The sequence below is a fragment of the Colletotrichum abscissum genome (genome assembly GCF_030869225.1).
Source record: "Colletotrichum abscissum strain IMI 504890 chromosome Unknown Scaffold_52.1, whole genome shotgun sequence".
NCBI classification, from domain to species: Eukaryota; Fungi; Ascomycota; class Sordariomycetes; order Glomerellales; family Glomerellaceae; genus Colletotrichum; species Colletotrichum abscissum.
The window spans coordinates 247,908-271,048 of record NW_026850454.1 but is presented as its reverse complement, the minus strand read 5'-3'; the positions used below and the strand labels follow the sequence as shown (position 1 = coordinate 271,048).

Genomic DNA, 23,141 nt, shown 5'->3' with positions numbered 1-23,141 from the left:
TGATGCAACAAAAGAGCAAGAGAATTGCGAGCAGCACACTCGTAATGGCATATGGTGTTTGGCGGTATGGACTACATATCAAAATCAAGTGTGAAACAACTTCATTTCTATCCAGTTCCCGATGCCATGCTGATCATACGTCTGCAATAATTTTTCAGTGATATCTTGTACTACGTTATTCTCACAGACTTATTCAACCGCATCCTGACTTGAAACGCCTTACGTCAAATTCGAACAGGCAAAGAAGTCATCTACTGACTTCAAGGCCATCAACGCATGGTTCTGTCTGGTGGTTAGCAACAAGAGTCTTACTGCAACGGGCGCAACTCAAGCGTCTACCTTCATTGAATCGTGGGTGAGTCCTCCGAGATGAGGTAAAAGTGTCACGCAGTCGTGATTCAGTAATCTTGGGTTTACATTTGGTCTACAAGTGTTAGCTTTGCACAGGCAATATGAAGAGACTATGACATCAGAAACTCACTCGTTGTAGTGAACATCCAGCCCAGCCGCTGCGACAGTGCCGCTGTCGATGGCATCACACAGCGCTTCCTCATCTATACAACGACCCCTGGCCACATTGACGATTCGAATTCCTTTCTTCATCCCGGAGAAGACATCCTTCGACAAAAGATGATGTGTCGTTGGAGAGTAAGAGCATGCCAGAACCAAGCAGTCCACGGAAGCGACGAGGCCCTCAAGATCCTTATGAAACAGTATCGGTGGCAAAAGCCCCTTGACGTGCTCGTTCTCATGTTTCATTACTTCCAAAGTTCTCCGAAGATTGGGCCTATCAATACAGTGAACCTCCATCCCGAGAGCAGCTGCCTGTCTCGCGACGGTCTGGCCGATGGAACCCATGCCAATTATGCCAATTTTCTTTCCAAAGGGATCGACTGCGTTCTGAGACGAGTGCCTCAAGGCTGGCCAGAACTGCTCGTCGCGGAGCATTCGCTCGTAGCGATTTAGCTGACGGAATACTGAGATGATGAGATAGACCGCGACCACGGCCGTCGCCTCGCTCCCGCCTGTGGTGTTGAAAAAGTCTATGCCACGGGCATTGAGTCCCGAAACATCTTCTTCGTCGAAACCATGTCCGAAGTTGACAATCATCTTGAGAGTTGATGCAAGATGTGGCAGAGCCCGTCTAGTCCAGCCCATGCCCAATTTCTCGTTGTCGGGCGGAGTGTTGATGCCGATTCGCATGATTCCGTCAATGCTCTTGCAGGTGCCGGAAGTCATGGACTGGTAGAAGTCTTGTACTTTTGGATAGTCGTACATTAGAGTTTCATACCGTGAGCTGAAGTCCGCCCATACTTTGTTAGGTATGACGTCGCGAGGTGAGCCAATTACGAGGATCTTGCGTTTTTGCTGCATGTTTGGTAAAGTTGAGTGTGCCTAAATGAACGGTAACATCAAGGAAGAAAGGAAAGTCCAACTGGTGGAAATACGATTCTTTGCATGGGACTTATTTTACCAGACTGCAAGATCTCGTCGCATTCTGCAGTACCTTGTCGTCTCCTTTCTCATGCTAATGTCTAAATAAGTGTAAGTCAGCTCTCTCGTTCCCAATTTCCTTTTTCGGTAATATCTCGAAGTGGACTTTTGTATCGGCCCCCACGCTGCATCACTCGTAATCCGATCTCGCTTGACGTGGGTCTCGGTGCGACTAGACTCGACTCGGAAAGCCCAACTTCCCCTCTTTCAACACCAAAATTAGCGCCCAGAGTCAATTATTGCAGCTGGTGATAGTGCTAAGAGAAGCTTAATTGTAGTCGAAAAGCCAGTTCTTTGCTGACTAAGGACGTCGCTTCTATCGCCACGATGGTTCCTACTCCAGCACGCCCGGTGAACGATACCAATGAAGCACTAGCTAGCTTCTATGCAAAGTCCGTGAAAAATGAGAGACACCCTTGCACTTTTGCCTCGCTAATCTGGAAGACAGGGTTGATGAGCTTGAGAGTGTCTTCATCGATAGTACGTCCAAACAGTTACTTTTGGCTTTGGCTGAAAGGACCATATTTAGTTAACTATGACTTTGTGTAGGACTTGGAGACGCCATCAAGATTCCCTCAATCTCTGCTTATGCAGATAATAGGAAGGATGTGTTCGCGGTGGGTTAGACGAATAACCCATATGCCATCAAGGCATAGAGATAACAATATCTAATAGAGAAGCAGATGAGTGAATGGGTTGCGACCAAGCTGAAGGCTGTTGGTGTTGAGGTAACACTCAAAGATCTGGGCAAGCAGGAGGGTACAGACCTCAACCTTCCTCCTCTGGTATTGGGACGCTATGGCAGCGACCCCGAAAAGCCAACGGTGCTCGTTTACAGCCATTACGATGTTCAGCCTGCATCTATCGAGGACGGATGGAAGCACGAGCCCTTCGTGATGACGGTTGAAGAAGACGGCAAGATCTGCGGCAGAGGAACCTCGGACGATAAGGGCCCTCTCATTGGCTGGATCAACATGATAGAAGCTTTCCAAAAGGTAGATGTAGACGTACCGGCTAACTTGGTCTTCTGCTTTGAAGGCATGGAAGAGACCGCATCGTTTGGCCTTCGGCAGGGCCTGGAGGATGAGGCAGACAAGTACTTCAAGGATGTCGACGTGGTCTGCATCACGGATGTTGTTTGGGTGAGCGACGAGCAGATTAGCGTCCCTCAAGGACTCAGAGGCATCATCTTCTACCTTGTCACCATCACAGGTGCCAAAGTGGATGCCCATAGTGGTGGGTTCGGTGGTCAGATTTCGGAGCCGATGACAGACATGGTCAACATCATGTCTTCTTTGGTGGATGCGAATGGCAATATTCTGGTCCCTGGGATCTACGACAATGTCCAAGCTGTCACGAAAGAAGAGTACGAGAGCTACCAAAAGCTGAACATTTCGGAAGACTCTTTGTACGGTGGCACAGGGGGTAGAAGCCTCCACGACAATCAGGCTGACGCTCTGGTCGCTCGGTACGTTCACCCGCACTCTATCCTCAGATCAGTAAGCTAATCTCATTCTCCGCCCCGTAGCTGGAAGAAGCCATCTCTCAGTTTGCACAGGATAGAGAATGCCCTGCCTGGAGCCGGAGCTGTCACATCTATACCTGCTAAGCTCGTCGGAAAGTTCAGTATCCGTACTGTGCCCTTTATGAAGTGGGAGGACATTGACCAGCTGGTGCGAAAACACGTCAAGGACCGTTTCGAGAGTCTAGGAAGTAAAAACGAACTCGAAATTGAGTGTCATCCGAATGATTGGTTCTACGAGGAGGCGAGCCACTGGAATTACCAAGCTGCGATTCAGGCAACACGAAACGTGTGGGGCGTTGACCCTGCTTTGACCTGTGAAGGTGGAAGGTTAGCCTTTACATCGAACCCCAGCGTGATAGACTAGCACTAACTTTACCCAGCATACCCATCGCCTTGGACTTCAAGAAGACCTTGAAAAAGAATGTGCTCCTTATGCCTGTTGGTCGGCCTACCGATGGACAACATTCCACTAACGAGAAGCTGGATAAGAGCAACTAGTAAGTCGATATGCAGCATCAAAGCCTGGAATTCCATAGGGGCTAACTCGCTCTTCAACAGCATCAACGCCATCAAGCTCTACGGAGCTTATCTCAAAGAGGTCACAAACTTCTGGCGTCAAAGCCAACAAAATTTGTAATTGACTGCTAGAGATAACGATGAGCTGCATTCTGCGTCTAAGCTCGCTTAAACAACGGCCTCAAGCGGTAAACTTGAACGAGCCAATATCTGCCATCGTGTCTTTGCAAGTAGGCGAAGCAGCTAGCGCGGGGTGCACCGGATTGCCGTAATAGGCAATGTTGAACGACAGGTGAGGGGCAGAGAAGAATGCGGGGCACGATTGAGTTAAGCACCCGAACTACATCTACGAATACCTTACTTAGAATCATTCAAATTCAAGAAATCATTCACTTGCAGGAATGATAGTAGGCCTGATTGCCAGTCTCTCTTTCTGACAAACAGCAGCCAAGCTTCTCTTCCCACGCGCGGACGACGTTCGCTCGCAGTTGCACCATGTGTCTAACCAACGTTGTCACAGATGTCAACACTAGCTCCAATTTTCAAGACTTTTCGACCCAGCATACGGCCCTTGACTTGACGATTGACTTTGACCGTAAGATCTTGATTGGTCAAACTTCAATTACTGGCCAAGCACGAATTCATGGTCTCGCCGAAATTGTTCTAGACACAAGCCATGTCGTTATCAAGGGAGTAAGCTATCAAGGAAGTGAGGCTGCGTGGACATTGAAGTCCGACGATGGAGAGAATGGCAGTCCATTATGCATCGAACTTGGACGACGCTATGGTGAAGGGGAAACAATTGAGCTCACAGTACGTTGAATTGTCAATCCTGCGGTATCATCAATGATGGAGTTGGCTAATATAGTCGCTGGCAAGGTCGACTTCGAAACTACCGAGAACACCACGGGCCTTCAGTGGTTCAGCCCCTCGCAGACAGATGATAAAGAATACCCCTTCATGTGTGAGTGTTGGGCTGCATTGCGACTTGTCGGTCTCAGCTGATGGTCGATAGTCTCCCAGTGCGAACCGGTTCATGCTCGCTCCATTTTCCCGTGCCAGGACACACCCTCCATCAAAAGCACTTTCGATATAACAATACATTCAATACTTCCTGTCGTAGCGAGTGGTGTTCCTGAGTCTGAGTTGATCTTCCCACCAATCACGGACACGACCGAACGGAAGACCTACAGATTCAAGATGGAGATTCCAATCTCAAACTACCTCTTCGCCGTAGCAAGCGGGTAAGCCTTTCGAAGAACGTCCTCACATATTCAATTACTCACACAGCTCTTGGAAGGAATTTGGCGGGAGAGAAGATTGGACCGAAAAGCTATGTTTACTGCGCCCCTGGTGACTTGGAAGCCTGCAAACAGGAGTTTCAGCCGGACTTACAGGCAATAATCAAATCTGCAGAGGTAAGTAGCTGAGCCTGAGCAGGAAAAGCCTTGAGCTGACATAATTGCGACGTATCAGAATATCATCTTCGAGTATCCGTGGCCACTTTACAATCTGGTCGTGTTACCAAAATCGTTCCATCTAGGCGGTATGGAAAACCCAATCTTCAACTTTTACAGCGCCACTGTCGTCTCGGGAGACCGAGAGAATATCTCTGTGGTCGCGCACGAGTTCGCGCACAGCTACAGTGGTAATCTTGTTACTAATGCGTCCTGGGAGCACTTTTGGCTGAATGAAGGCTGGACTGTCTGGACTGAGAGGAACATTGTGCGCGAACTCAGAGGGAACGACGAGGTCGAGCTCCAAGCTATCGTTGGCTGGCAGGACCTTATCCAATCTATTGAAATTTATGGCGGCGAAGACAGCGTCTTCACTAGCTTGGTACTTGAGTTTGAAGGCAAGAGGCCGGACGATATTATGTCCAAGATCTCGTACGAGAAAGGCTACACCTTCCTATGCTACCTTGAAGAGACCGTCGGACGAGAGAAGTGGCTCAAGTTTGTGCCATATGTAAGTTTACCATTTTGCTGTCTACCATTCGAAGACTAACAATCCATCACTTAAGTATTTCAGAACGTTTTATGGTGCCGCGGTTGACTCATCCCGATTCAAGGATTGTGTTCTCAAGTTCTTCTCACCCGACGCCGCCGCTACTTCCTCACTTGGCTGCGTTGACTGGAATTCTTGGTTTCACAAACCAGGCGCGCCCCCAAAGCCAGGGTTTTGCTCTGAGCTTTACAAGAAGGCCATCGAATTGGCAGATCAATGGGGCAGTCTCTCGGTCCAATCTGCGTTCAGGCCGTCTGGTAGCGATGTCGAGGGTTGGACAGCGGGACAAGTTTTAGTCTTTCTTGATCTACTCATTGAAAGTCCGCAGCCAATCCCACTCGAGTATTGTAAGCTTCTTGACGAGTTGTATGACGTGGGAAAGTCTAGCAATCTTGAAATCGTCACTCGATACCTTCGTGTTGCGCTCAGAGCCGGCGATCGCAGTGTTTTGAAGCAGACTGAGGATATCCTGGGACAGACAGGCAGAATGAAGTTTGTGAGGCCGCTGTAAGTCGCCTCGACCAGAGCGCAAGTCAATACCATGGCTGACAGTTTACAGATTCAAAGAATTGTTGTCGGTTGACGAAGAGTTGGCGTTGGAACTGTTCAAGAAGTATCAAGACTTTTACCATCCCACTTGTCTCAGACTGGTTAGAAATCTGCTTGACGAAGAAAGGCCTTAAGACAACTACATACTCTCTTTCATGTCAAGGGTTTAGGCATTGCCTCACCAAAATCGGGCATAAGGGTGGGGTGTAGATTCACGGCACATGGATAGATCTATATAGACTTGTACTGACTTTTCAAATTCGAATCTCGGTGATATGACTAGACCAGTCGGATGTGCTAGCATATTAAAGTCGTAAAATCATAAACTGAGCCAACTTAATGAGAAGCCACTAGACGAGTGTCGGTCCTCCTCAGACCCAAACGTTATGAAGTCGAAATAGACACGCGATCCATCCTTTTGAGTTTGGAACGTACAGTAAACAAGAAATATATATACCAATCAAAGTGTCGAACGATGAAGCAAGCGATGCCTTTCACTTTCCTATTTGTGCCAATTTTGGAAGACTTTGCCGGCTAAGTTGGGGTGCAACAGCACGGTCCGCCCCTAGATTTGGATAAGGTTCGTTAACTTTCGGTCGGCGGCGTTTGCCCCCACTGGATCGTTGATCCTAGAACAGTTTCCATTTCGTCGGTAAACGTCGAGAACGTGGCATTGTTGAAACAGTTTTATTCGGTCGCAGCCGCTGTTGGGCTGGTTGCATTTACACTGTTATATGACGACACTCTCCACTATGTTCCCGGTTTAAGTCACGACCGTGATGATGACCTGGCCCTACCACAGTCCGTAGCAATGAGAAAAATGTAATAAGAGCCCAATAAAGACGACGTCACTTGCGGCTCAAATACCAAGATAACATACTGCATGTGAAATCTATGAACATAGGTATAGTACTTTCCGATAACTACGCGTTGTGACTTTTCAGAACAATTGCCAATCATTCTTAATGGCGCTACCACTGATACGTGTGGTTCTTGGCCCAAGGTCATTTTGAGGATGTCATGGGTTGTCATCGAACTTTCTCAATCGAAGGGCGAATCGTACATGGATCGGGGTTTTGTTTCGAAAAGAAATCTCCGATGCTGGATGCCTTGGTGCTTGTTTCTTCTTTTCTGTCGACAACGAGTCAAGTACCTACTGACTCGGTCTCCGATAAACAACGTTGACAACACGGGCCAGACTGCCGTTTCCCTTGTTCTGAAGTTGCTTTTTCCTTCCTTGATCATCACTGGAACTGGCTCCATGTTGTTTTCGTCGCCAGCTACGCCACGTTGGGGGCTGGGTAAGGCCGCCGTCGCCGTTGCCGGCTGGGATGGAGTCTCGGATCTGCCCCAAGCCGAAGGTGGGATTCCGGACCCGATGACCCTTTTTATCTTTCCGGCGGCTGTGCATGTTCGTCCCAACTCGCAAGTCGGCATGTGCTTGTCTTGTGCGTGAAACTTTCATTCGTCCAATAAGCCATCCATTGTATCCACGGATCCAGACCCTCGGTATGTGGGATGCCAGGTGGGATGCTGTCAGGGAAGCAGTAGGTTTTTTAGTATCCATCATGGCCCACAAGACATAGATTACGGATAGGCAGATCGGGCCTCGGTCGACTTCCATGCTAAGATTTTTACCTTTGGATGAACGCTGCATCATTGATACCCCTGTCCGGCATCCACCGAATGGGCAACTCGAGACGAATAGACGCCGGGGGGCAAATCTTTATCTCAAGCTTCGCCAAGTTTACGATGGGGTCAGCGGATCCCCAAGCCGCATGCGCGGCTTCTTTCGTAGGGCCATCGCAACTTTTTGCGTAGCCGGTGGATATTTGTTCTTCGGAGCTTGAAGAATCTTGAATTCAAAAATTTCCACTCCGGGTCCTTGGACTCCTATCTTAGGAGGAGTCTAGGGAGATCCCGAGGTCTTGGCAAGGTCGTGCTGTCAGTATAAGTGAAACTGTCTCCCTTTTCCACGAAGCATAAAGACAAAAGAGTCTGCTCTTCACCACATTGTTTGTCGCTTTCCCTGCAGATCTCTTCCAGAACTGCCTATCTCTCACTGATCGACATGAAGTCGTCCACTCTTTTCAGCCTGGCCTCGGCCGTTGCCTTCGCTAGCGCATCGCCTGTCTTTCCCGCTCATGGTCACAACGGCCACAATGGAACCTTTTCTAATTCCACTTGCACTTCTATGAACCAGAGAAAGGCATGGTCAGTCATCACCTGAATGTTTTCATCACTTCTGCCAGGAAGATACTAACATCAATAATCAGGCACACTCTGGAGAACCAGGAGAAATCCGACTACCTTCAGGCCGTCAAATGCTTATTCGAATCACCCGCCAAGACGGGCATCAAGGGTGCGAAGACAAGATGGGATGAACTTCAAAGTTGCCACGTCGAACAGTCGAACTTCATTCACGGAGTTGGGTAAGCTTTTTGGAAAGCCAGTCTCGACTTGTTTTTTTTTAACTCAACATTCAGAGCCTTCCTTCCTTGGCACCGCCTCTTCCTTCGTCTCCACGAAATCCTTCTCCAAGAGGAGTGCGGATACACTGGTGCTCTGCCTTACTGGGACGAGCAGCGCGACCTTGAGGTGTTTGGAACTGTCGAGAAGGCCTCTGTTTGGGGCTCTGATGAGTTCAGCTTCGGAACCAACGGTGTCAACACCACTCAAGGCACCAACTGCGTCATTGATGGCCCTTTCGCCAACACCACCCTTCGCATGGACCAGGTCTACGGCATCGACTACTATGACGAATACTGCCTCTCTCGCGAGTTTAACCAGACTGCCTTTACTTTCGCCAACCAGTCCTACGTCGACGAGTGCTACGTGAAGGAGACTTACAACGAGGCCAACTTCTGCTACGTTGATTCCCCTCACTCTTGTGGCCACCTTGCTACTGGCGGCACCGTAAGTAACCTTCTCAATCCAATCTTCGGCTGTATTTCTGACGCCTGTGATAGATGGAGAACCAAAACGCCAGCCCTGGTGACCCGATCTTCTTCTTGCACCATGCCAACTTGGATCGCCTCTGGTGGGACTGGCAACTCGCGAACCTCTCTTCGCGCCTCACTGATATGAGCGGTCAGCTCATCCCTCCCACCTTCATCATGGAGCAGAACCGCTGGCTCACGCCTTCTGCGGCCTACCTCGACTACGACGGTGATGCAGGCAACGACACCACTCTGAACCACGTTTTGTGGATGGCTGAGATCATCCCTAACAAGACTATCGCTGATGTGATGGATCTGAGATCCGAGCTCCTTTGCACGGAGTACATCGTTGCTGAGAAATAGAAATGGTGCTTGCACTATGATGATGTGAGATGGTTCATCCCCGAATTTGCGGGTGCAGATATACCCCCCTAGACATATAGATTTCTCAAGATAATAGACATAAACTTCAAATATCCCAGCTGCCAGCAGGTGAAAGCTACATAAATTCGGCGTGATCGGCAATTTACTGTTTTCTTTGACGTCGTTCTTCTCGTTGTAAGCCCGGGTCACGGCAAGCAGCATTGGTGTTGATGCGTGTCTCGGACATACTAGACGTCAGAAAATGGTTGGTCGCTCGGCTTTAGGCAGAATGCATTTCTGTAATCCCGATGATTGAATCCGCCTACCGCCAACAGTCCGACATCCAGCGATCGAAGCCACAAACACTGATCTTAGCGCCGGGAGTAAGCTGTCTCGCGATTCGGGAATATCTATATCAATGTTTCAATAGGCATCGGCGAGGTTGAACACCAAAGTATAAAGCTTGGCATTACAAGGCATCAGGACTTTTTAACGATCGCGATTCAGCTACACTTCACCCAGTGGACATCTTGCCTCGTCTCAACGGTAATCAGCATTCAAATAAACAAGTTAACTATCTGCCTAACATGTCATTCCCATATAAGCAAGTACTTCTAGTAGGTGCCACATCGGGCATTAGAGCAGCAATGGCGGATGTTAGATTAGAAGTCCAATTCGACCGCGGTATACGGCCAACTACGCAGGGGCTAATTAGGGGCCCTATTTATAATTATTATAGCTAGCCTAACCTACGGTTAGAACCTCTTTTTTATACCTACTACGTAGATATTTATATAGTTTAATTAATCTTTTTATTAACTTATGGTTCGAAACTAACTACTTTATAATAAAAATACTAATATTAATTAGTAATTAAATTCTATTATTATAAATTAGTAAAGTATCTTATTATATAAAAAAAACGACTTCTTAATACCGTATAGGATAAGAGATTTATACTAATTAACTTTATAAAAGTAGATAAAAAAAGGGGCGATTCTTAAATACTATATAGAATTAAATAATCGTAGCCCTTTACTACTTACGAGAGGTCGACGTTTATTATATTAAACTATGTTAATTAATAGAACTATTTAAATAACTAGACTTTTACTATTATTTTAAATAGCTCTTTTACTAAATAACTTTTTTATAGCCGGCCCGTAATTAGAAATTAACTAGTTAAATTAGTAAAAAAAAATACTTATATAATAACTACCCGCCCTATTAATTAGTATAATAAGCGAGCTTAATAATATAGTATAAAAAAGTACTATATAATTAAAAAAAGGGATCTCTAAATATAAATATTCTTAATTAGTATAATAAGAAGCGTATAGGAGTTATTAAGCTAAGAGATTTATAATATATAAAAAAATCTATTATTACGAGGATCTTATAAGTACGACCTTAAGCCCGCGATTTAAATAACCTCTTTATAGCTCCCTTAACTACTCTCCGGATATTATTTAAGAATATAGTATAGAGGATAGTTTAATAAGAGAGGAGGGGATTTAAAGGTTTTAATAATATTAAGTTAAAAGTATTATAAATCTTAGAGATTAACTTAAAAAAAAAGTAGCTACCCTAAAATAGTCTTATAACCTCTTAATAAAGTTATTATTAGCCTAAAAAAAGGCTAAAAAAATAAGAATTTAAAAAAAAAAAAAAAGAATTTTCTAAAGGGCCGCTAAAAGGCTTTTTTTTATATTAGCTCCCAGTATAAGATTACTAATTTTAAAAAATTAACTAAATAATAAAAGGGATTATTAGTAAGTAATAATTACCTAACTATAATTAAGCTACGAAAAAAACTATTTAAAAAATATAAAATAGGGTACTAAGAGGCTATATAAAATAAGATTTTTAAAGTATCTAACCCTACTATGTATAAGTAATAAGTAAGTATTTTTAATAAGTTTTTAAAATCTACGATTTTATAAAAAAGAGGGCTTAACTTCGTTAACTATATTTAATAACTTATATAGCTCTTAATAACTTAAATAGCTCTTTTACGAGCTACTTAGTATTTATTTTTAACTATTTTTATAGAATACTACCCTAAGAAAGGTAGGTTAAAAAAAGAGGCTATTTAAAGATTATAAAGAGTACGAGGCTTAAGAAGCTAGAAGCGTACAGAATAATAAAAATCGGTAACTAATAAAGATCCTAAGACTAATTATTATATCGTCCTATAGTAATATAAACGTTTATTACTATTATTAAAAAAAGGAATTATTAAAACCTACTTTTTTATATTAAATAAAAAGGAGGATCTTAGTAAGTATAATAGCTAGCGATTTAAAAAAGTAATAGTAATTATTAAAAATAATAAAAACGAGAATAGTAGTAAAATAATAAAAAGAAGTGGGAATCTCTTAAACCTTAATAAATTCGTTAAGTAATAAAAATATAGATTTATTATAGCTAGTGCGCGGATTAGATATATCCTTATTAAGATTAAATACGTTAGCGATTATTAATATAAGTATAAGCTAGAGCACGACCCTTAGCGAGTTAGGGTAAGGAAAAAGAGGATAAAACCCGATTTTAAATAGAATCCTAATCCTTTATAAATAAGTAAATATTAACCTAGATTATTAAGGGACGTAAATATATAGAATCGTAGATTAACCTAATAGTAAGTAAATTAACATAGTATTAATCTATTTAACTAAGGTTTATAAAAAAAAGGGGCTATAGGGGTAACCCCTATTTTATAAAATCGTAAACGACCTTAGCTACTAGTTAGATAAATAGTTCGTAAGTATAAGCCTAGGAATTACGAAAGTAGTTAATAGATTTTTTTATAGGCGAGGGGTATTATTAGTATAGTTATAGTTATAAGAACCGTACGAAATCTTAATAATAACGATTATAAAAGAGGAATTCGTATTATAGAACTAGGTATAAGTTAATAGGGCGTATAATCGTTTTAATAAATTTAAAAAAAGGGTAAACGATATAAATTTCCTCCTTATAATTACTAATAATAATTTATTATTATAAAAGGATATATAGAGATAAAATATAATATTAAAAGTACGATAATTAACCATTTTACTTATTTCGATCTATAGTTCGTTATTATTATTAATATAAAATTCGGTACTAATTAATTAATAAGAAAAGAGGTAGACGACTTAAAGTTATTAATAGTACGTAGCTACGTAGGGATCGTATATAAATACTAAAAATATAGTAGCGAATACGAGGTAATTTATTAATTTTAAAAAGATCTTTTTAAAAAAGAAATTATACTCTAGGGGGAAGTATAAGGTCTTATAAGAAACCTTAATAATATTTTATAATTATTATAAAAAGGTCGGGATTAGGGAATACTAATACTATTTAGTAATTAATATTATACTCATAAATAAAGCCTCTAATTATTATTATAAAGCGGTATATAATTCTAATCGAAACGACTTTTTTAGTATTATTAATATAATTTAAAGCTACTTCGAGACTTATAATAAGAACTTAGAGCTCTTATTTAAGTTATAAGCGATTTTTTTTATATTTATAGCTAGGATAATAGAGGGTAAATTATAAGTAAAAATCCTCGAAAAGCTTATTAATCGAATCGATAAGTTAATAAAAACCTAGCTAAATAAGGAAACTAATAAGTAAAAAGTCGGATATTTTTATACTATAATTTAGCGTATATTAAAAATAAAAATAACTTTATATTAAGTACTTAAAAACTATGAGACGCTATACTCGAGGCTAAGATTTAGTTTTAATATTAAAATAAGAATACTATACTAAACCTATTTTTAGGTATATAACGGCCCTTATTAATAATATTAGGTCGATCGAACGTATAATAGGAAAGGAAAAGAGGCTAAATATAGTAATCGCTAGTAAGGAGGTTTAGATTTATTAAATAGGCCGAGATTTAATTTATAAGTAGGGTAATAAAAAAAATAATACTATATTTATAAAAAAGATAGATATTAGTTAAGTAATTACTCTAAAGAAGAGCGTACTAAATTATATAAATAATATAAAAAGTTAAGAATAATAAATAGTAAAACTAGCCCTTATTAGTTTAACTAATTCTTTATTATATATAAGGGTAGATTTAGGAGTACGGAACTTAGTAATAGTAGCTAAAGTAGTAACTTAAAATATCCGCCCCTTATAAGAGATTTAAAAAATAAAAAAGATCTTACTCCTTATACTAACAAATTAAATTATAATAAAATCGATAATATTAATTACTCTTTTTTTACCCCGTTAGCCTCTAGAGGATATACGAAGCTAAATAAATAAAGGGTAATAAAAGCTCTTAATAAGTAGGCTTTTATTTATAAATAGTAAAAGAAGGTCCTTTAGATAATAAATATAGAGGTAGCTAAAAAAGTAAATTTAATAAGGCCAAAGTTTATTTTTTTAATACTTAAAAAGAAGACGCTATCTTTTTTAATATCTAAAGAAAAAGAATAAGATACTAAGTAAATCTAGGGGTAGCTAAAGGGGTCTTTTTTATACTACTTAGATTATTTAAATACTAAGCTCGTATAGGTATTCTATATAAGTAAAAGGTACGGCTTAAATAATTTCTATAGGATTATTTTAAATACTAGGGTATTATAATAGTTAATAAAAAGAAAGGGGTAATTTTAAGTATTATAAAAAATTGTATTAGTAACGCTTAATACGTTAATAGCGGGTATTACGAAAATTAGCTTCGGCCTAGGTAAAGAAATCGTTACCCTAAGTATAGTAAAAATAGAAATATATTTCAGAACGATAACTTTTTATATTTTACTTATTAATACCCTATTTCTCTTATACTTAAAAAATATAGATTGACTAGGTATTATATTCGAAAATATAAAGAATAGAATCTTTAATAATAAGTATTTTAAGATAGTTAAATAATAATAAGGGTATATATTTATAAGGCTTACTAACGATACGAAGTCGATTAATTACTTAATAAAAAGTAAGCTTAGATAACTATATTAGAAATTCGGGTACCCGTTAGTTACGAGGCTATATAACTTCTTAAAGTAATTAAGTAATAATAATATTAAAATAGGGGCGCTAGAGTAGTTAACGAAAGTATACTACTAATACTAAATAAATACATAGAGCTTACGCAGATTTAAATTTAAATTATATAATGAGCTTAATTTTAATTAGGAAATCGTTATTAATATTTTTTATTTAAATAGTTAGCTAGTCTTATATATAATCGACATAGTTATATCTTTTTAAGTAAGGTAATTTTTTTAAGATCTATAAATAAAAATAATATAGGTAGCCCTGCGAAGGGGATAGATCGATATATACTAAGGATTACTAAACGGTATTAGAACTGATATTAGTATTAGTTTTAAGTTAGTAGAATTTAAAAAAAATATAACGGCTTATAGTATATAGCTAAAAGTCGTACTCGTTAAAACGTATTATAATATTAAAAAAATAAAAAGGGTATATTAGTAACTAAAAAGGGCGTTTAGAATTATTAAAAAAAAAATCCCGATTTTATTAATAACGAATACCTTTAGATAGTATTTAAATATTATAATAATATTATAGGGCCTAACGGGCTTATAATAACGCTATTAGTATTTAGAGTATATTTAAAAACGATTTTAGCCTTATTATTATTACTAAATATAAGCTAACGAGCCTAAGTAATTAAAAAAATAATACGGGTACTACGTAAAGTAAGCGTAAAAAAGTAAGTTAACGAGGTAATTACTATATAAAATAGGCCCGATATAAGAAGTAATTTAGATATATTACTAAATTTAAATATACGAGTATAGTACGAAATTACTTAATAATAGGCTAGGCTATATAAGTTAATTTTTATTAACGAGCGCTCTTATATAGTTACGAGAAATTGCGACTAATTATTTAAAATATTAATTACGGTAGTTAGACTGTACTATATAGATCTTAACGAGGTATTTTTTAACTTATAAAAAGAAGAAGAGCTAGGGGAAACTATATAACCCGTAGTAAAGGTATAGGAAATTATTTTTAATAAAATCGTCGTAGTAATACTAATAGATAACGAGGAAAAGGAAATTACTAAAAGGGTACTAATATTATTAATAAGACGTTATAGAAGACTATAATAATAAGCCCTAACGTAGTAATTTATTATTAATAACGAGGTAATTAATATTTTTTATATAGTAAAAAAAAAAGCTAATTTTAAGTTAATAGTTAAACTACGTAAAGAAGGCGTAATTATAATTATTAAAAAGCTATATAAGGGATTAGATCTTATTAAAGTAAATACTTTTCGTAATTAAGGGGTTTATTAATTTATTTTTTATAACTTAGAGAAGTATATAAACCTTTATATATTTAAATTGCGAATAGTTTATAAAATTAAAAAGAAAAGAATACCCTAGCCGTATAAGAAATCTAAATACGTAATTTAGGGGTACGGTAATATTAAAAAAGTAATACTACTTATATAATTACCTACTATATAGCGCTATAGCTAATAATTAATAATAATATTAATAATATCGTTATAAAAAAAGGGATATAAAATTTAGGGCCGTAATATTACTTAGGCCTATATTTAATTAGCTATAAGGCTTATAAAAAAAATCCTAGCCTATTTACTAAAAGAAATAGCTAGTAAGTACTTAGAAAGTACGATTATTAAAGTACTTAAGCTACTATATAGGCTCGTAGAATCGGGTACTTATTAATAAGCTACTTATTACGATTTTTATATTAATTAATTATTAATAGTTACTTTTATATATAACCCGTACTTATTAGTCTCTAAGTACGAAAGTGATTAATTTAGGATCGTTAAAATATAGACTAACGATATATTAGGCCTATTTAATATTAATTTTATAAAAAAGGAGGATAAGGAGCTTTAAAAAGCGGGCTTTATAGTAAAGCTAAAAGAGGTCCTTATAATAAATACTCTCTTAGTATTTAATAGCGGGATTTTTATAATCAAAAGAGAAACTATCGTTTTTTAATAAAAGGGGTAGGGTAAGAAAATTAACCTCGTTAATCCGAACGTAACTAATATTAAGAAGTAATATAAGGCTAAGCTCGCGCGAGGGGTATATATTATAAATATTTATTAGCCCGAGGTAACTTTTAACTACGCTAAGGTAGCGTAGGCTATAGACCTAACTAAATAAGACGTTAAGGTACTTAATAAGTAGCTTAAGTAGTAGTAAATAAATCTCGATCGAGGCCTCGTTTATTATCTAATTAACCTTATAATTAGTAAGCTTTACGTTTTTATTAATAAGTTATTTATAAATAATAATAACCTTATTTTATAATTAGGGTATATTATTATCCTAGCTAATAAGAGTATAGGCGAGAACGAATTTACTATATATAGTAATATAATCTACTACTTATTAACTAAAAATAAGTAAGTAACGAGAAATATACTAGCGTTAGAGGTTTATAATATAGTTAATAATATTAACCTCTCTTATATAATTTTAATAATACTAAGGAAGATTATTAATCGACTTAGCTTTTTACTTATTTTAACGATTATTTATACTAATTTTTATTTACTATACGAATACTTTATTAAATTAAGAACGACGAAGGAAAAAAGGTTTATAATTAATATTATAGCCCTTAAGTAATTATATAAAAGGCGCGAAATACTCGAGATCTGTTAGATTAATAATAAAAATAACCTCGTAAACGCTTTTATAAAAATAGTACTAAATAAGGGATTAAAGTAATTCGTAAGTAATAAAAAAGTTATTATACGAATAGAGGGATAGGTTATATAAAAAGAGTAAAGAAAAGGGGGAAAAGGAGACGACTTAGTAAACGGGCCCGAGGTCGAATTATACCTCTAACTATAATAATTAAATTAATAAAAAAAAAAGAAAATTAGTATTAGATTAAAAATCTAATTTAATTATAGTATACGGCTGACTATATAGGGGCTAATTAGGGGCCCTATTTACGATTATCGTAGCTAGCCTAACTTATAGTTAGAACCTTTTTTTTATATTTACTACGTAAATATTTATATAGTTTAATTAATCTCTTTATTAACCTATAGTTCGAAACTAACTACCTTATAATAAGGATACTAACAGCGGATAAGCTTGTCGGAAACGGCGTCAAAGTCGTCGCTGTCGGTCGGCGCCAGGAACGACTAGATGCATTTGTCAAGAAGCACGGCTCAAGCAAGGCAGCCTCTGTCCGGTTTGACATTACAAATAGGGCAGGTCTCGATGATTTTGTGAAGAGGTCAGTCCCAAGTGCAGAAAATCACTGCCCACAAGCCCCCCGCCCCCGCCCCCTCCCCCTCCCCCACCACGGAATGGATTACTCGACCCGAAGCGTAGAAAGGCCTTGCGGACTTGATGCCTCCATACGGCAAGCACTAGCGACTTACTATACTAACAGTTTAACAGGGTTGTTGATGAGTTTCCCGATCTGGATTGTGTGTTCATCAACTCGGGAATCCAAAGTCAGATCAAGTTGTCGGAACCTAGCAGTGTTGATCTTGATGCCTTTCGGGAGGAGATAAACGTCAACTTCTTGAGCGTTGTCGACATGTCGGTCAAATTCCTTCCGAGACTTCAAGAGAAAACAATCCCGACAAGTTTGATCATTACCGGCACTCACCTTGCTCTGATTCCGGCAGTGACTTTACCAGCATACTCTGCTTCCAAGGCAGCTCTTCATGCCTTTGTCTACTCTCTGAGACAACAACTACAAGGGTCTAGCACTAAGATCGTAGAGATCTGGCCTCCCTCAGTGCAAAGTCAGTCGTCAAATGTGCTATTTTTGATATCCAGGACAACACTGACAACACCACCAGCCGAATTGCACGATTACATGGGCGAGGAGAAAGGTCGATCGATGGGAATGCCTGTTGACGCGTTTACCAATGAGACATACAAGCAACTTGTTTCCGGCACTGAACATATTCTGGTTGGCTCAGTCGGCCTGGAAGAACCATTCCTGCAGTTGGTAAAGGCAAGACAGAAACAGTCGGATGATCTGTCAAAATTCATGCTCTCACACCCCTAAAGTAGATAGTGAGAGAAGATGCCAAAAGCTTGCTAGTCTTGGTGATCCACTCGAATCCTCCCGCTGTTCGATCTTACCGTGGATCAAATGTAACTTAGGTCACAATGGAACAACATTGAGGTGGCCAGGCGTGTTCAGAATGTCATTTAACCATCTTTGCAGGATAAGTGGCCATCCCTGGCGATGACCATTTGATACTTAATTCTTGGGACAATACCTAGATCCTAAGTGAAGATCACGCTTTACATGTGCACGCAAATCTTTTAAAAACATGGTTTAGCTATAGGGTCCCATAACACTTGGCTGCAGTTTGAAACCTCAGGTTCTTGCTATTCTCTTTTACGTGACTTGTTCTGATTATTGACGACATGTCTTTACATCTCGGCACGCCTATTTCAGCAACAATTGCCACGATCACTTTAGCCGAATGAGAAATCGACATAGTGTCATGTTCTAGCGATTTGAGTGTACTTGCTATTTTCAGACTTGACCAAATGCATGTAACTCAATGATAGGTAATCATGGCCTAGAAGTAGCTGGGTTGCAACGCAATCAAAGTACTGACTTTTGGCGCTTCGCGTACCCGCTTTCCCAGAACCCAGGCCAGTAATCAGGAACTTCCTCAAGGATAAACCTCGAAAGAGCTGCGCTGGTCTCAGCCGGCTTCTCCATGTTTGCCCAATGTCCAGCTTGAATAGTCACTTCGGTGAGGTTGCTACACGCCTGGCGCATTGGCTCGGCTAGCCGGGTAGTCTTGGTCTCGCACACGTAGTCGAATGCTGCATGAATGAGCAAGGCAGGCTTCTCAAATTTGCCATCGTTTGGTGCCTTTGAGTTGAACTCGTGGTTGCGCTCATGGTTCATGTAGTAAGCTGATCCCGGCCAGTACCCCGTCTTCTTCATCGCCTTAGTGAACTCATCAAAGACCTCACCCTCGAGGAGGGGAGCTGGAATTTGATCTGGGGATGGAGGTTGTGAGATCCCGCCAAACCATCCTCCGTCCTTTCTGACAGTGGAAGTGAATGTGGGCTTAGGGGGATAAACTGGCTTGCCCGGTTGCCACAAAGCCTTGTTGATCCCCTCGATATCTTTCTCATACCAGGCGACAGCCTTTTCAAAATCTTCTTCGTAATGACGCATGTAGTCCCATTGTCCGTAGGGGTATTGGTCTTCGGGATAAACCTGGCGGTCGACAAGGGCCAGTATTGCGTTCAGCCCCAAGTCAAGTGTGCGATACGGAACACAGACATTCACCAGGGCCTTGACAACTTCCGGACGCTGTGCTGCAACAGTTGAAACGCACGGGGAACCCCAGTCATGACCGATCCAGACGGCCTCCTTCCGACCAGTGTGTGCGAGGAGTGCTAGTAGTCCTTCGAGAATACTCTGCTGGGAGTAATCCTCGATAACTTTGCGAGCTGTCGATTTGCCGTATCCGGGCATGTCCGGCGCGATGGCCCGGAAACCTAGAGCGCTGAACGCCTCAAGCTGAGGTTTCCATGCAAGTGAAATCGCCGGCCAGCCATGGACGAATACAAGGAGAGGTCCATTGACTGGACCCGCAGCGAGGTAGTGGATATTCTTGTTGTCGGCGTAGCCAACGTCGTATTCCTCAAAGGTAGACATTGTGAGTTTTGAGATGAATTGTGTTGGGACGTGTTTCAGCAGACAGGTTCGGGAGCTTGGTTCTTATACTTCATCTCATACCTAAGGTAGTCATTTTGGAGTCAAGGCTGGAGTATGACCAAACCTAAAACTCCGCAACTATATGCATGCCTATCCGTGGACCTGATGGAACGAGGGATGTGTAGATCACGTCCACAAAAAGTAAGATGAGGTGAGCTGAGTAATAAAACGTCGCTGCATATGCAACCACCTGTCGACAGCGAAAGTGGATATATTTTGTTCCCGCTTCGACCGAATGGTCGACCGGCCGATCTGGGCGTTGCTGAGTGGTCGGAGTCCTTGTAGGCCGCGGGCCAAGTTTCGGCTGGATTATTAATACCTGCATTGGCGCATGTGCATGTTAGCTTGTGTCACCCACCTTAGAATCCCCGCAATGCCCGGCCACTCTGTCGTGGAGGCGCTGTTCTTTCAGTCAGTCCAGTCAACATCGGGAATCAAAAGCGTACCTAGACAGAACATACATTCAATGTGGGCAATATGATGTGTCTTCAACCGCCCCTTAAGTGCCCAATGAGGCGCACTTAAATACAGGGCCAAATGGTGCGGAACGTATCAATTAGCCGAAGAGTTGAGGGAAGAAACCAGTAACGACCATCGTTGCACCCCCTTGCTTGTCTCGAAGTGGGGTGCTATTGCCAGTACAGTGCTGTGATGTTGTTAAGCCAGCTTCCTTAGCAAGCTGAGCCAGGTCCTTGTTCACAGGGATACAGCAAGATGTAGATTGAATCGAGATCTTGCGTCGAATCCCATCTAACTATCAGATATTTCCAGTCAATTCCTTTTGCGGGCAGGCAAATGAGGTTTAGCGGTGACTCCTCGTGGTCTATTTCGTCGCGGGTCCAATTGGAAGCAGCGTGACTACAGTCTTCTTCAGGCGATGTCAGCAAAGCTTCATCAACAGACCACCTCCTTCGCAGGAGGGGGTGATTCCGCGGAAACGATTCTCTGACTCACTACATTATCTGACCAGATTGGCAGCAGCTTACACTCGGCCGAACTGCCATTTTGCCAGCACGCAGTGAGCATCTCTACTCTACCTTACCTAATAAAAGTACCTTCTGTTCATCACGCTATCTTGACACCGCCTCGAAGGCGCCACCTGACATTGACCTCACTTACCGTCAACGTAATGTTAAAGCCAGTTGTCCTAAGCATTGAGAAACTATCCATACGTCGCCGAGAATCTGAAGTACATGTTCACCACGTGCCAAGAACTGACTGATGATATAATTTGGTGGGTTTACCCCGAATGCAACATTGCCGAACCGAGAGTAAACTATCGGCTCCAAGGTAGCTTACCAGGCTTATGAGGTTACTCTCGCAAACCTAACATCGGATTTATCGGTTCTTTCCTAGCCCGGTTTCTTCTGGAAGCGCACACTCTTAAACATTGCAGAGAATCCTCAAGTGCACTCAAGACATTTGGGTCGGTGTTATAACGGGCCCGCGTGCGGCAGCAGCCATACCCCGCCTCCAGAGCAGACTAGGATTACTGATTAATTGACAAATCATTCAGACTCAATACATGTATCTCGAAAGCTTGGGTTCCGCTACTGGGTTGAAGAATATGGAGCTGTTAACAAGATGCTTGCGCATCTCCCCGCTAATTATAGTTGAATAGTAAACATCCAACAAGAGAGAGATTGATCCACTAAGCTGACAATGACTCACTTAGACAGAAAGATAGATCCATCAATGCCCACTAGAATATGGTCAGTCAGGCAGAAATCCTCAATCGCCATGATCCCCGCGACTTGACATGTTTGGAATCATGGGCCAAATCACGTATTTCAAAACTAGCACCAGCATCCACCGGCCAAGTTTGACGGAAGCCATTGCCCTGGAGTCACAAAAGACCTATAAGCGGAATCTCGTTTCGTAGAACCCCCATAATCCTTGAAATTTCGGACTACAATATCGGCTAGAATCAATCTGAAAACCCCTGTCTCCGAGGACAAACAAGCGTCGATCTTTGGACGTCTAGACGAATTTCCATTCCTATACACCTCGTTCGTTCTTACATTGTACCGAAAAGTTCTAATAAGCAGTTCTCAAGCGAAATTTGGAGGGCCAACGTGACTGCCGAGGGGGAATACAGGTCTACTGATGGAGACGCCTGGTTGGACCCGTATGACGGAAAGTGGATGGCGCCCACCGGATACTCCCCCCACCGGGACGCTCTCCAGGCTAGCACTACTGCACCCAGTTTAGTGTTGCCTGGGCTGGATATCTGGTGAACGAGAGAAAGAAATAGCACCTCTACAACGTGTCTTCCGTAATGAGAGATTCAAACGTGTTACGTGTTTGTGGCATGGTCATAAGTCAAACCACCCACTTTTAGCCCACCCCCCCTTTTAGCCCACCCCAATTTCCTTCCCAGCTACCAATTAAAAACCCTCCTTATAATTTTTAATTTAATATAATAATTATAAAAATCGTCTAAATGCATTTTTTTTTATATACTTATTAATCTATAGTTAATAATACTATATATTAAAAATAAGGTTTAATAAGCTCTTAATATTATTAAAAACGGTCTCTTTTTTAAAAAAGCTTTAATTATATTCGAAGTTCTTAAATTAATATTTTAAAATCGTAAAAAAAGTTATTAAATAAGAATAATAGTATTTATAAACCTCTAAAGGCTTTTTTTATAATAAAAAAACTAACTAGCTCAATAAGTTCGAATTTAGTATACCCTAAGTATTATATTAACTTATTAATAAGTTAAAAAATTCGCTAAGTAAGTTCTAATATCTTAAGGGGATATTAAATTATTTAAAAAAAAAAATTAACGCTTTTTTTAAAAAGGATTTATTAATAAGGGTTTAAAAAAGTTATTTAATAAGTTTATAACGTATTAATAAAGCTATTATTAATATAATTAGATTATAATTTAGATTACTTAATATACTAGAGATTAGCGCTATTAAATAAGCTAATAAATATAATATAAATAAAATTAGTATAATAAAAAGTAAAGAAGCTAATAAGTTAGTCTTAAGTATAATAAAAGCTATAGTAATATAAAAAAAAGA

At 40.1% G+C, this 23,141-nt stretch overlaps 5 protein-coding genes across 5 annotated transcripts; 3 read left to right on the top strand and 2 right to left on the bottom strand.

Annotated features, from left to right (window-relative positions):
• Positions 1–219: 219 nt before the first annotated feature.
• Positions 220–1,374, bottom strand: CABS01_14296 (alcohol dehydrogenase; the record flags this gene model as incomplete). Its single annotated transcript, XM_060547636.1, has 3 exons — positions 220–282; positions 340–424; positions 482–1,374. 3 exons carry the CDS (start codon positions 1,372–1,374, stop codon positions 220–222), a joined length of 1,041 nt encoding a protein of 346 aa, XP_060393535.1.
• Positions 1,375–2,177: 803 nt separating this feature from the next.
• On the top strand, positions 2,178–6,053 carry CABS01_14295 (peptidase family M20/M25/M40; the record flags this gene model as incomplete). Its single annotated transcript, XM_060547635.1, has 10 exons — positions 2,178–2,962; positions 3,023–3,346; positions 3,400–3,516; positions 3,578–3,633; positions 4,056–4,130; positions 4,404–4,499; positions 4,659–4,779; positions 4,836–4,953; positions 5,012–5,503; positions 5,559–6,053. 10 exons carry the CDS (start codon positions 2,178–2,180, stop codon positions 6,051–6,053), a joined length of 2,679 nt encoding a protein of 892 aa, XP_060393534.1.
• Positions 6,054–8,162: 2,109 nt separating this feature from the next.
• CABS01_14294 (amino acid transporter) lies at positions 8,163–9,393 on the top strand (the record flags this gene model as incomplete). Its single annotated transcript, XM_060547634.1, has 4 exons — positions 8,163–8,305; positions 8,368–8,523; positions 8,578–9,007; positions 9,061–9,393. The coding sequence occupies 4 exons, from the start codon at positions 8,163–8,165 to the stop codon at positions 9,391–9,393; spliced, it is 1,062 nt and encodes a 353-aa protein (XP_060393533.1).
• An 8,044-nt stretch (positions 9,394–17,437) lies between these two features.
• On the top strand, positions 17,438–18,417 carry CABS01_14293 (uncharacterized protein; the record flags this gene model as incomplete). The annotated part of the gene is made up of 3 exons (XM_060547633.1): positions 17,438–17,628; positions 17,796–18,148; positions 18,206–18,417. Coding segments are annotated over 3 exons (756 nt in total), but the record flags the coding sequence as incomplete, so codon positions are not given.
• A 552-nt stretch (positions 18,418–18,969) lies between these two features.
• CABS01_14292 (uncharacterized protein) lies at positions 18,970–20,043 on the bottom strand (the record flags this gene model as incomplete). The annotated part of the gene is made up of 1 exon (XM_060547632.1): positions 18,970–20,043. The coding sequence occupies one exon, from the start codon at positions 20,041–20,043 to the stop codon at positions 18,970–18,972; it is 1,074 nt and encodes a 357-aa protein (XP_060393531.1).
• Between the last annotated feature and the right edge of the window lie 3,098 nt (positions 20,044–23,141).